This window comes from Athene noctua, chromosome 16 (genome assembly GCF_965140245.1).
Source record: "Athene noctua chromosome 16, bAthNoc1.hap1.1, whole genome shotgun sequence".
In the NCBI taxonomy this organism is placed as follows: domain Eukaryota; kingdom Metazoa; phylum Chordata; class Aves; order Strigiformes; family Strigidae; genus Athene; species Athene noctua.
Window position 1 is genome coordinate 3702423 of NC_134052.1, and position 14132 is coordinate 3716554.

Consider the following 14132-nt stretch of genomic DNA (forward strand, 5'->3'; position numbering starts at 1 on the left):
ACCACTCTTACACATTTTAGTCCTGGGTAATTGGTGTTTGAGATGCCAGTATTTTCAGTTCTGCTCTAAGTCTGAAAATTGAAAGATCCAGGCAGAAAAGGGAGACCAAAAAATCAACATCTAAAATTAAGTCTTGATTTAGGTATGTTTGTGAGAAAGAGGAAAGCTAGGCCGAGCATTTGGGTCCTGGATTGTGTCAGAACTGATTTGCAAGTGAGTTCTCATCCTCAATGCTCAGTGATTCCTTCATTGAAGATAAATTTTTAATTTTTTGTGTGAGCTTTCAGAGGTTGATCTTAGGGTAAGAATGCAGATCAGGACTTGATTTGTTTATCCTCTGCTTTTGAGATGAGCGTGTAGACCTGCACTTAAAATTCCGTTAGCAGTAAAGGAAGCTGAATGTGTGTTTGAGTGGTTTGCTGGGCTCAGAACATGTGCTTAGGTGCTTCCAGTTGGTGTACTGTATAGTCTTACCGATGGTAATACCCTGCTGCGCTGTGGTCCGGCGTGTAGGCAGACTTCTTGCAATTTTTGTTCCTTATGAACATCGAGTCTTTTCATGTGGCCTGATTTGGGGTTTAAGCTGTGTGGGGTTTAACTGTGTGGGGTTTAACTGTGACCAGTCCGTGCTGCTTTTGCTTCTGCATTGGTCATCTTCTGTCTGCTGCAGGGCTGATCGTTTTGTGGAAGCTGTGAATATGCACCTTACTTGAATTAGCTGATCTGACACCTTTTTCCCCTCCTCCTTCGATGTGATAACTTGTTTCAGTATGTTGATGAAAAAAGTGCATGCTTTAGTTTGATTTATAAACCAAATTAAGGCTTTTACCACTTGTTATTGTTTCCTTCTGGTGAAGCAAATGCATTCCTCAGCATCTCGGGGGTTGGGCCCCACACATGTGCCCCCGTTTCCATCACTGCATGCTGAACTGTACTCCTGCTTTCCTTAGCCTACATCCAGATTTATTTTCTTGTAATGCCTGTAGGTATCAGGTTGATTTGACCATATTAACAGAGGTAACCTCAAGCAATTGGGGGAATACAGTCTCTCATATTGCACTCCTTAAAAAAGCACAGCAAGCAACAGCCAGAGGGCCATTATAGAGGGATCATGCCTCTCTCCTGTTCCCTTCAAGAAAGCAAGCTGCTCTGATGATACTTGTGGAAAAGAAGGGGCTCCTGACATTCTTCATGTCTTGTCTTTCACACCTAAGTGAGACGTGCTGAAACTTGAAGATGGAGGTGAGCTGTACAAAATATCTGCGTGCTTTGATGTAAAACACAGAGCTGCGTCCTCCACCTCTGACACTCTCAGTTTTGAACTTGAAATCAAATGTATAGCCCACATGCGGGGCCCTGGTTGTTTATGATTTGCACTCTGCTTGATACCAGCCTTGGAAATGTAAGTGGCAAGTGTTACCAGACGGTGATGTTGTAAACAGGATTGGGGACTGTGCCAGTTTTCATGTGGCTGGGAACCTGGAGCAGAATCTCTGTAGCAGGAGGAATAAGCTACTTAAAATTACACAAAACAACAATTATGTTTCACCTTTGGAAAGCAAAAGAAAAGATCTTTAATTGTCTGCTGAAACTGCAGTTTTGCCAGGATTAAATGTAGGATTAATACCAGAAGGTAAAGATTTCTGCAGAAAAATCCGTATAACGTAAGTTTTGTCTCTGCCTCATGAATCCATAACTGCTCTTTGCTATTTGCTTTCAGCTGACAGTGATGCTACTTCGTAATTTACTCCCTGTATTGCATCAGCTTCTTAAAACATCGGGTAGTTGTCTGTGCAGTGGTGTTTTACCATGGAAGTGTGGTTCTGAGAGTGACCCTGAGCAAGAGGCTGTGGGGAAGAAAAGAGCTGATTTTCATTCTGAAATAAATTTCAGGCTGGGAGAAGGTGTTGGATTGTCAGGTTTGAATTCTGCAGTGCCAATTGTCGTTATTCAGCCTAAGTCCTGATCCTAAGAGATGTCACTGAAGAGGACGGGTCAATTAAATCTCCATCGCTTAGCCTGATGTGCAGTGACTAGGGAGAAGCCACATCATACTCACTGGTCGTGCTGGGCTGATCTGAGTAAGGAATATATGTATAATTTTAAGAACATCTTGCTAATCCTCTTGTTAGGTCCAGCTAGAAAGTAGGAAGGGAAAGCTGTGGTTGGGAATAGCTGTTCTTTGCTGTTCTTTGCACTGAAATCTGAAGCTGCCTTTGTTAGGTATCTTGCCAGTGATACACACTCAGGTTCAAAAAGGTGTTTCAAAAACTTGGTATTGACTGTATGAGAGTAACCCAGATGTAGTATGAATTGGGGAGAAGTCTTGCAAAATTTTTGGAAGGTCAGTGGTGCCTGAAATGGTGCCAAGTGAGATGCTTGGTAAAACACCTTCACCCTGTACACCCTCTGGACATGCTGAATTCAAAGAAAACATTTCCAGGAGATGCCATGAGCTAGAGCTGGTTTCCTTCCACGACAAAAAGTCATTTGCACAGTTAATTCACATTACACATGGCTTCTTAACACCTGGTTGGGGAACACTGCTTCCCTGAGGCAGCAACTCTGGAAATGAAGGAAATGTTTGGGTAACTTTGAGTTCAAGGATATTTCTGTCAAGACTTTAATGCATCAATTTATTTGTGTTTATTTTTGAGAAATGGGGTGAAAATGAAGTTTTCTTGTAGGCTTTATTAGAGCATGGAGTGGAATATGTAAAGCAAGATTAAAAACTAAATAGCCTGTTGTTTCCCAAGGTACAGTCAATCCCGAAGCCTTTCAGTTGGTTCCCCCTCCCCTCCTGCAGTGCTGAAGCCTGTGAAACACATCCCGCGCTCTCCACGGATACCTGACTCCCTTATCTCTGCACTCCTATGAATTGCATAATGATTTCTAGCTCTGGAAAATCACGCTTTGCCTGTGACAAACTTCCTTCTCATCCATTTGTGAAATGTTGTGCCGACCCTGTTAGGAAATTGAAGCAAGTGGCATAGGAAAGCTCCGGGGGAAGTTGCTGTTTTCTGCAGCCTGCGGGTGCTGGGCAGGCGGGACCACAGCCGGGCAGGCAGATGTTCTGCTCGCCAGTAGAGTGGGAATGCACTGGGTGCTGATACTGGTATTGAGCTTTTCTAAAGCTCCAATAAGTCGGACTTAAACATTACTAAGTCAGGCTTGTACACCACTGAGTCTGCCTGATTGTCTTCTGTTTAAATAGAAGTGATTCTAATTCAAGAGAGGATTTCACGTAGTTGGGAAGTAGCAACGTCTCCCTAGTTAAGAGGTTTCCAAAATGAGGGGCCCTTTAAAATAGAAAAGAATTAAAGGTGTGTGGGTTTTGTTTTCTGGGATGCCAGCAGCTTTTTCTTATTTCAGTGGTTTTGATACCAGCTTTTTGTATCAGCTAAAGCAGTTGGAGGTGGGGCTGGCCGGGACATGGTGGCAGCGTGTGGGTCCCACGGCGTAAGGGAGAACTGAGCCCAGCTCAGGTGCGGGGCTGTTCTGGGTGGGTGGGCAGGCTGCCCTCCTCATCTGCTTGCTGAGCAGCGCTGGAGGAGCTGACACCTGTGACAGTCACCAGGGACCCTTACTCCGGGTGCCCCTTCCTCAGGCAGCCCGCCCCCTGCCCCTGATGCAGCATGGTGTGATAAAAACCAGTGGATTCAAAAAGTCTTGATTCCAGGTCTTGCTTCACAAGACAGCAGTGAGCTCAAAAAACAGCAGTAAGTCAGGCAAAGCTTCCTTTTCTTCTGGCTCAGTAACGTGAGAGACACTAGTCAGGCTGTCCCAGCAGCCCCAGCTTCTGCCGCCAGCACAGCCGTGCATGTAGTGGCTGTGTAACGTTCCTAGTTCTGGCTCCTCTCTTGTCCATAGCAAGATATGGCTTCAGTCTTGAGGCGTTAGTAAATGAAAAGGCGGGGAGAAAAAAAATAGATCTCTTGCAGCTAGCTGTCAGCTCCAAAGCATCCCCAGAAGTTAGGGGTTTTAATTTGTATGAGGGGTATGGAGAGGCAGAACGAACTGTTTTATAAAGACAGGGACATAAAACATCAATGGGAATGTAGGGGATAATGTAATGGATTTATAGGTTTCAGATGCCTTCCCCAAACTGCTATGCAGGCTGTCACTATACTGGAAAATAGATATAAGGTTGCATAATGTATCTACAAAGTAATATTTGATTTAACAGCAGTACTTACCGTTTGCATTCAAACGGGCTGCAATTGCTAAAATCAGAGGGGAAGCTTAAAGTCCTAATGTTTGATGGTGAATATGGTTGTAGAGAGCAAAATTCTGCTCGCTGTGGTTGATTAATTCTGTATGACAAAAGATAGAAGATAAAGTGGTGTGTATACTGGGATCAATTGCTGTGGGAAGAAACATATGAGCATATTTTTTTGCCTTGACTGGCAAGCTCTCAATCCCGAGACATTAGAGTTTGCTGCCCTCAGTTTTAAGGTTATGAACACACGAAATCCTGACAACTCAGTTATTCATCAGTGTGAAAGCTTACTCGAATGTATCAAATGTATGGGAAGGCTAAATGGATACATCAGCCGTGATTTGAGCAGAATATTCTGTCTTGTTAATTTATTTATTTAAGAGGATTAAAGAGAGTCTGAACAGCCATCCAGAGTTCCCAAAGGATTTTAGTAGTGGAGGGCAAGAAGGACCATTACAATGAAGTGATGAGATCTTTGTCACAATTTATTCTTGTATTAAGTTTAGGACCTCATGATCGTACCATAATACATTCTTCCACAGGAATGTCTAAACCCGAAGGGTAATTTATCATGTTGCTTGACAGTCCATTTCACTGTTTAATTACCACATTTTTAACAGTATGTACCTTTTTTTACTACAGGAAACTTTTTTTTTTTTTTAAACCTCTAGTTTTCGACAACATTTACTCGTATTTTTATTTTAAAAAGCACAGGATAAAGCCCCTCCTGCCTCCACCACGCAGAGATGGAATAAAATTCACCAGACTTGTGTTATTGTCTGTATTTACTAAGCAGGGTGTAGAGATTCAGCGAGCACCTGGGCACTGGACACGTGGGAGCTGCTAAAGTAGAGGGTGAACCACTTGTTCTTGATCCAGTTGTGAAGACCTTGCAGAGTTTTGTGCTCTGGTCCATGGCTGATACTCAAGCTAAACAGACATATTCAAGATACAACTGATGGAGCATAATATGTTATGTATAGTAGGTTATTATATGTACAGTAATATATTCCAGTACCACAATCACCTTTTGCTTTTGAGGATGCACAGTTGCCCATACGCCTGTGGGGTGTGGGACAATCTAAGTAGCTTAAGGATGGAGGGTTTTTTTAACTTTTTAATGTGTTTTCTTCTGAAAAAGAAGAAAAAAGAAGAAATTTGCAGTGGAAAATAGCCTTGTGCTTCCTAGTTTAGTTAATACCTCTTCTGTGGTCTTTCCCTTCACAATGAAAGTTTTATAAGTTCTCATATTGTAATAGAAGTTTTACAGTCACAGATGATGACAGTTAGCAAAGTATTCACATTTCCCTAGAAAATTGTGTTAAATTAAGCTCTGTGAAGGAGAAAAGAGCCGTGCTCATGCTCTCAATATTATATCTTTATCTTCATGGTTTTTAGCGTGGTATCTTCTCAGTGATTTCAAGGAGTTAATATTCCGAATTTTTAAAATGGATAAAAAACAGAGGGGAGGATGGAATAAGAGGGGGTGCTTCTTGTTAGTGGGCACTGAGGGTGCACTGGCGTAGATTGGATTTCTGTTTAAATAACAACAAGGACTGAACTCACTGACCATCCCATCGCTTACACTGATCTGTTGTTATTTTATTCTCCATCATCTATCCCAGCAATTGTATGTCACTGAATACTTGGAAGTTAAATATATAAAGCCTTTTTTGGTAGTTTCCAGTAGACTTGACAGTAAACTGTTGACATGTTTTACATTTTACAAAGAATTTGGACTTGTGTAGCCAAATTTTGCACAGTTGACCGGAGACTTGAATCATCTGTGCATGTCCTGAGTAAATAATTTCTGTCCAGGTGGGTGGATGCTGGGCTCAGTGTTTCATCCCTCCTGTGATGGTGGGAATGTGGCAGTTCTTTATCCTTCCAAGTTCCTGTGCCATCTGACTTTCCAATTACCTCAAATTTACTGTTGTTGTTGCTTCAGTTTGAGAACCATTTCATTAACTCAATGAAGGAGATTCCAAGGAAGATTTAGGATTTATTAATGTGTATTTCTTGGGTTTGATGTATTTTAGCCTGCACCACTTTTTGCTCTGATTAGAACCATAGCAGTGTTGGCCACTAAACTTTTTCTTGGGACCATCCAGTTGCCCTGGAGACGATATGTAATCTCTATATTACATATGCAAACTCTGGACAGCTGTTCCAGTTTGGAGAGGAAAGACAGCTTTCAACTTACGACAAGTGCCTGCTGTGCAGGAGATAACCAGGGAGCTGGTTAAAAAACATAGAGTTTCAGTCTTGTGAGAAGTTTCCTCATCTTTGTATTTGCATTTATTCTGCATCAGAATAAAAACAAATATTTTCAATCAGACTGAAATCCTTAAATATATTTTTGAGTATTTTCTTGTTTGTTTACTGTCTAGGTTTTTAAATGTTTAAATTAATATTATTGTTTCTTTTTTTTTCAGAATACAGATGTATTATATGACATGGCTTGTCTTTAAAATAGATTATTTTAAAATAATTTAGAACAGCTGCTTTCTAGTGATTGAGTCATCTCATTTTCTAGATTAGAATCTCTTGTTTGTTTTGTAATGAAATGGTTTGACACTTGGAAGAAGAAATTAAGATAAATACTCAGCATACCAACGAGAAGAGCAGGTGTTTTTTTCAGTATCCATTTTATTCCCAGAAAGTGCCGTATTTCTTCTCCAGATGTGTCTCAGTGCTTTTATAATTTACTCCGGAGTTGGAAATTTCCATAGTTTCTCCTTGAACATTTTTCAGTGTGTGATTCCCTGAAATTTCTCTGCTTCAGAAATTTTAGTTTAAATCAGTTAAGGAGAAGAGTGACAACTTATTGGTGTCATCATTTCACCTGATTATAATTTGATACATTTATACATGAAAACCAACATATAAGTGATACATTACAGCATCTTTTCTTGCTATAGGCAAAATCTTCTGACACAGAGACATGCATACACGCAAATGCATACAGTGTGGAACTTTTCGGATATTCCAGTGAGGAAATACCAACTTCAGCACCTGGGGATGATGCTGGCCGTGGGAACTGCTGCAGAGCTGGCTGGGCAGCCTTGGCTTGGGCAGTAGGGGTGTGTGGTGGCTCAGCGGGGAGCAGCCAGCCCGTGCCCCAGGAAGCTCTTCCGACAGAACAGCTATTGCTCTGCCCGAAGTTGCAGATGCTTTAGCTGTACTGGGAGGCTCATAGAGGAACAGACTGAGACAGAGCTCTCAGATGTTAATCCACACTTGGGGTAGCACTAATACCTAATAAATAGCAGGTATCTCACTTGGAAGAGAAATTTTTTTTTTTTTTTTTTTTTTTCTGAGCTGGAGTCGAATTTGCCTCCTTTTCTGAATAGAAAGCTCTGTTTTCAGGGCTACCTCATCTGTTTCACCTTGGTTTTGCTGCTTAACCATCAGCACTCAGCAATTACAGGAATCCAAAGAATCCTTCAACCACAGAAAATTTTTCATAGAAGAGTGTAATAGCCCTCATTTTATAAATGACAAAATGGGGACTTGGAGATCTTCAGCTTATCGTGGTCATGATGGAAGTCATCAGCAGAAGTGGGCACAGCGCCCATAGACTCTCCTGGCAGTGTCTGTATAGAGTTTCCTCACCACCTCGGTCACTCAGAGCTCTTGTGGAAAGCAGAGAAGAGCTCGAGACTAACTCTGATGAGAGTAATAAGCTAGTAACTAGCTGTATCTGCGGGCACTATTTCTCTTACCAGTCCCTTAAATACTGCTGCTTATGGACTGAATGAAACTGGACCACATGCACAGTTCTGTACTATTGTTTTGCTGTTCTCTGTGTTGCATCCAGGTACTGCTCGTATATTAAAGTTAAATGTTATGTTTTGGGAACAAGTACTGCTTTCTCTGAATTGCTTTCTCTGAATGTCTGCACATCACCTGCTTGATCAGGGTTCATGTCTGTTGAAATACATGAGTCTGCTGCAGAAACAATAATCTTGCAATTTGGCTATGCAATGAATCTCTTTACTGTAGTTTATATATCCTAAAAAAAAAGTTTTTACTGAAGTCTGATTTGAGGGAGCAGTCTTTCTGAAAACTGACCCATACTACAATCTCAAATTGGGGATATTCTCTCTCTCAAGTAGTTTTCTCCTTCCCTGCTTTTTGTGAGTTGACCCAGGGTGTTTTAAGGTCCCTTGTACACATATTCTGTGCTGTAGTCAACAGAAAAAATAAAAACTGTTATTTTTAAAATCAGTGACTTCTTTTTTTCTCTCTCTTGAAAGCTTTTCTAGCTCTATTTGCCTTAAGGGGATAGTTTTCTTAATGAAGAAAAAAACCACCTCTTTTTGTAGTGATTTTAGAACTGGTGAAGGTAGCTGAATACTTTTATTTATGTGGAGTTCACGGACAGGTGCATCTTCCATTTATATTTATAGCCTTTTGTATAATGTGCTTGAAAACAAATACCACTGATTTTGCATAGGCTACTACCCGAGTATCCTGTGAATGTTGTTTTCAGTGGCCCGACAATAGGAAGTTCCCTTTCTTTTCCCAAAGTCCTATTTTGCTGATTCCTCTTTGGAATGTTATAGAATTGTTATTTCTCTAGCACTTGATTTGCAAACAGAGCATACAGATAGCATCGGTTCATTCCTACATAACAGATTAAATACACTTTTCTTTCTGGATTTGGCTATGGCATTGACTGGGTTTAAGGTCTTTGATGCTCACTCTACCTCTGATGGTGTTTTTACACAGATTCCCTTGCCTCAGAGTACCTTGATGCCGTAGGAACTGTCAAAATACTGTCCCATGCCATGATGCTTTACATGGTCCTCACCTTACCGAAGGAAAAGAAGCAAGTGTAAAGATTTCTCCTTCCTGCATTTATTTTTTTTTTGCCTTAATGACTGTTGTGCTAAGATCTCTCTCTTTCTCATGTTCCTGGGAAGTAATAAGAATTTAAAACCAGGTTGTAATTCCTGGAAAAATCAGTAGGTTTTCAGTCAAATCACCCGCAAGCTGTTTAATTATAATTCCTTTAAGTGTTCTGCTTTTGCAATTCTTGCTGTTCTGTGGGTCTGGTGTAATTCACAGCCCTTCTCTGTTATGCTGCCTCATCTTGGGTGTCACCTCTGTCTAAATTGTTCTTCTCTATCCAAATAATAGGAATCACATGCTCACCCCCTTCTCTGGTGTCAGTAGCATCAGTCTATGTCTCTTTTTTATCCTGATATTAATAAAGATCCCCTTTTTAAACACTGTATATTTATTTTTCCTCAAAATGCAACATTTTCCTTCTGTCATAAACCAAGCGACTTAAAAATTTTCAAAGGCTCTTTCAGCAAAGCTGGGAATTAGATTCTTGTGGAGTCCATAAAAAATTGAAGACTTTGTGTATTAACATACATTGATTTATTCATAGTGTTTCATTACAAATAAGCAAGGATCTCATAATATCAGGAAAGGTTAGGAGAGCAGTGGAGCACGTTACATTATATTGACAGCTTAGTTGAAATTGAGCTGCCTTTGGATTGAATTTGGAACGCAAGCAAGGAATTGGCTGGTAAATAAGTCATGAGTTTTACTTGCAAGTGTCTGTATATCAACAGAATTGCCATGGATAAGCAGAATGGTGCTCAAGCAGAATTTCTGAGGTGTGCTTTCAGCTTGGATGCCTCTGAAGGTACATTGGCACCAGCAGTAGGGATATTCCTGAACAGCTCTCTAGGTCTGTAACCCTGCTGACTTACTCTCTTCCACAAAAACCCGGCATGGAACCACGTGTATGCAAACTGAGGCTCAAAACAGGGACAGGAAAATGACGTCAGAAACTGGTTTACAAGCTTAGAGAAGAAAAGGGCTTTTGTCTAAAGACCTGATGATATTTATTTCATTTAAACATACCATTTCATTTCAGCATTTTTTCTTTAACACATGAAAAGATTTCCAAAACCTTTGTTGTCAGTAAAAGGCTTCCATTGTTTTCAGTGGCCTTATGAGAAGACCGCTTAACAGAAGAAAAAGAATCAACTTGATGGAATATTTATCCATGTTTGCACCAGAAGTTTTCGTATGCTGTGGGGGTATTGTATGGGAAATTCTCATGAAAATTCTGCTGGTTGTGCTGTGTGCTTTGGCTTGGCTGCAGAAATTCTGAGATTTGGAACAAAAAGCAATTATTTGCATCTTTTGTTGCAAATCAGCACATGCTGTGGTTTTAGTTGAGAGAAGTAATTAGTTTTGTCCTAAGTAAAGCCTTGGAAAAATTGTTCTGTTTATTTGACGACATCCAGTAACAGAACTGTTCGCTGGAGTTACTGAAATAATATTTGTCCTTGTATTTTCAATGTCTGGTCACAAGAGATGGTAGAAGAGGGGAGTAGAGAAAGGCCAGGTGCCCTTATGACCTTATTTTCCTTTTTCTTCATTTGCAGATTACGTACAAGGCCGTTGGGTCTCTGGATCCCAGTGCTGAGCTGTCCAGCCAAAGAGGGAAAGTCTTCAAACTAAGGAATGAAACACATCACCTCTTTGTAGGATTATACCCAGGGACTACGTATTCATTCACCATCAAAGCCAGCACAGTCAAGGGTTTTGGGCCACCCATCACAACAAGGATTGCAACTAAGATTTCAGGTACTGCTTTGGAGAAGAAGAAAAAAGAGCTTTCTAGGGCTTTGTTCTTTACACCCAGAGATGATGCATAAAACAATAAAAAGGTCTTCAGCTTAGTGTCTCTCTACAAGTTTTGTAAGGCAAATTTTTAAAACGGCCACAATCAAGTTTGTTCAAGTTACAAATGCAGTGGTTAATTTGTAGATATCTTAAATATCCATGAATAGCTTTGTGGAGCATTTTAAATGAGAACCTTCATTAGTTCTACAATTGAAGTATCCCTGCAATAATTGTTAGTATTATCTGTGTGGCTGGGGAAGCTCCTTCAGTAATGTGGCTTTTATTTTCAGAATGCACCAAAATGGATATAATGAAGTAATTGAATTAATAGTGCAAGGAGACTAAAAATAGAGGAAAGCTGTTTTTTATGTTTTCTTTCTGAGTAAGCACAGAGGGAGTGCTTGAGGTAGGCAGACAAGTGTATGAAAGGCACTAAAATCAGGAGGTATTGCAAAGAGAAGGCGCATGTGTCTCTAGAAAAAAAAAGGAAATGGGCTAGCTATCAAAAAAAGATGGATGAAGATGTGGTAGAGATTATATTGGGCAGATATATGTAAACTTTAACATTTAATTGATAGCACTGAAATAGGTTCTCTAACAGATATTAAAGCTGTCATTTTTTGGAATAACTGAACTGTTTTTTCAGGAAAGCCAAAATAAACATTTGGAACATTCAGGACACTTGTAACACTTGAAATTATGTCTGGGTGCCATAGAAGAGTGTACACAACAGTGTATATTTTCCATTGCCCGATTTCAAAATTGGTTAATAAAAAAAAGTTGTTAGCAGTAAGTGACAGTGTAAATTTTAAGGAAGTAAAATGTATCCATTCCCTCCACTAACCATCAGCATGGTTTGAACCTTAACATTTAGTGCAAAAGCCCATGTCTCAGCCACTTGAAGTAAAGCCATTAGCTGTCCTAACAGCTCCACGGACTGTTGGGGTTTCTGCAGCCCTGCTGGGAAGGGAGGGCACAGCATGCACGCTGCTCACTTGTGACCAGAAAAATGAAATAGCACAGTAATGGTAGTGATTTTTCCCTCTGATTCAGTTTCTTTTTATTTTATTATTCAGTGAGTGCCCAAATTGTGTTAGAAGCCTGCATGATTATTAACTGTAGGCACACTGAGCTTGGGTTATCGCCTTTTTTCTTTTTCTTTCCATCTTCCAAAGATCTGGTTCGCAATAGGTAGGTACAGACTCCATGCAGGCACTGGGGTAGTCTCTGACATTAGATTGTCTTGTTGCATGGTCAGTCCTATATGTGTAATTTGGAAATTATTGTTAAACTTGCTCTAAGAGACAGTCCCAAGGTTAGTAGTGAGAAGAAGGATTTTTGCATTGACTGTCATGTCGCTATTAGACTTCATAAATTTTTAAATGAAAAGCCACCTGTGCTGTAGCAATGTGTGAGTATGTGTTTATATGAGTGGACACATCTGTTCGGGTCTCAATCACAGTTAAAAGGCAGAATTCCTGAGGACTTCTCTTTGGGCAGGACTGGGGTCTTGCAAAGTAGGCATTAAATTGATTAGTAGTGTTTGCTATTTTAGAGATATCACTGCTAATTGTAGTTTTATCGAGCACAGAACTGCACAACTGCTCTGTGTTGAGTACGCAAGAAAGCACTATATCTTATTTCAGCACCTTGTGGCTAATACAGACTCTGATCGCTGAATTATACTCAGTACCATTAGCTAGTCCTGTCAAGATCTATGTTTCTTGCATTTTCTTCTTAACTATATGGTGTCTGAAAGAAAAATTATAAATTCTCTGTGGCAGGTGCAGTTTTTTACATAGAAGATAACTAAAGAGGTCTCATGCACAGCCAGGAGGAGATATCCAAGCTAGCTAACATATCAGAAACGATGTAGTGGCACCAGTGCAGTGCTGCAGCTAGGCTAGAAGAAGATGCTTTGAAGGAGGATGATGGAGCCTGCAAAGGCAGAGCCCGGCCTGTTTCTGGTGTCCAAACTGGCCTTGCAACCTTTTTTGTTAGTACTGTGTTGTGCTTAGCACCATCCCCCTCTGGCCAGAGCAGGTGCTGAACAAGTCTTGCTGTGGCATCTCCAGCAACTAGAGTGATCTCTTGTATAGAAGACAGCTGGTGACATGCATTTTCTTTAAATGACTCACACTGCTTCCCCTTGGTGCAGAGCACCTTTTTCAGAGAAATCCTCGTTAAGGAATTGGCATTCAGTCTGATTCATTGCCAGCTTATTGACAGGGAAGTCAGTAGCTGAGCTGATAATAGCAACCACCATTCTTGACAGGCATTTAGATGAAAATCCCAATTGTAAACAGGGTTGCAGTAGAAATCACTGTGAGAGGATTAAATATGGGTTCCCCTGCAATTCAGCTTGCCCTTGTGAGTTACAGGTGAACTATTTGTATGAATTCTTTTGTTTGCTTTCTACTTTAAAGGTATTTCAACAAAACTTGCATCTTTGGAATAAATTTGATGCTGGCTTGATCTCGTGATCTTTTCAGTTCTTGCACAGTAAAATTGTCCCAAACAGATATCTGCTATTGGGGAAGGAAGAAGTAATGTGAGAAGTAAAATATATTTCCTAAGGAAAGCTATCCTGCTGTCATGAAGTGATCTTAATAGCAGATAACAAAGCAGAAGTAGAAATTAGACTATGGGTACATGTGAATATTCAGTGGTGTCCTGTATTGCTTTGGGGAACATGTCAGCGAAGCGATGGGGATGCCAGGCTGGGTACTGCCCAAGAATGCTGGTGGGAGCCGTGCAGCTGCCTGTTGATTCAATATCACTAAAGCACTGGGGTGAAATGTCATGGGTTTGAGTGCTAAAATAACCTGGCATTTGTGCTCTCTTTTCTTCTTTCATGCTTCATAATGCAGCCTCAAGGTGATCAAGGAGACACAGCTTAAGTCTATGTATTAAAAATCTATCTAGGATGTGGGAGGTCTAATCCAATGACCAGAACAGTGAGCAAGAGCCAGGTTTCCTGGGTGCTATTCTTAGCTTTGCTACCGATTCACTCAACCTAAGTGGTCTTTTATAATGACCATGCAGTTTTCTTTCTTTCTTCACCTTTGAAATTGAAGGAGTGATTCTATCTCACAGGATTACTAAGTCTTAAAAATTTGAGACAGGATTTTCGAAGCCAGCTTGAAGATTCGGGTGTCCAATTCCTGTTTAATAGGAAAAGAGTGTACAAATATTTAAGCAGTTTTGACAGTTTTGGTGATAACATTGGGATATATTTTGATGTTTGATGTGAGAAATG

General features: G+C 40.4%; 1 protein-coding gene across 1 annotated transcript in view; it reads left to right on the forward strand.

Moving 5' to 3' along the window:
* Window positions 1-14132, forward strand: part of PTPRT (protein tyrosine phosphatase receptor type T) — a 457248-nt gene that overhangs the window by 327228 nt on the left and 115888 nt on the right. Inside the window, exon 10 of the mRNA XM_074920627.1 lies at window positions 10633-10834. Coding sequence (XP_074776728.1) covers window positions 10633-10834 — 202 coding nt within the window. The remainder of the gene's footprint in view (window positions 1-10632; window positions 10835-14132) is intronic.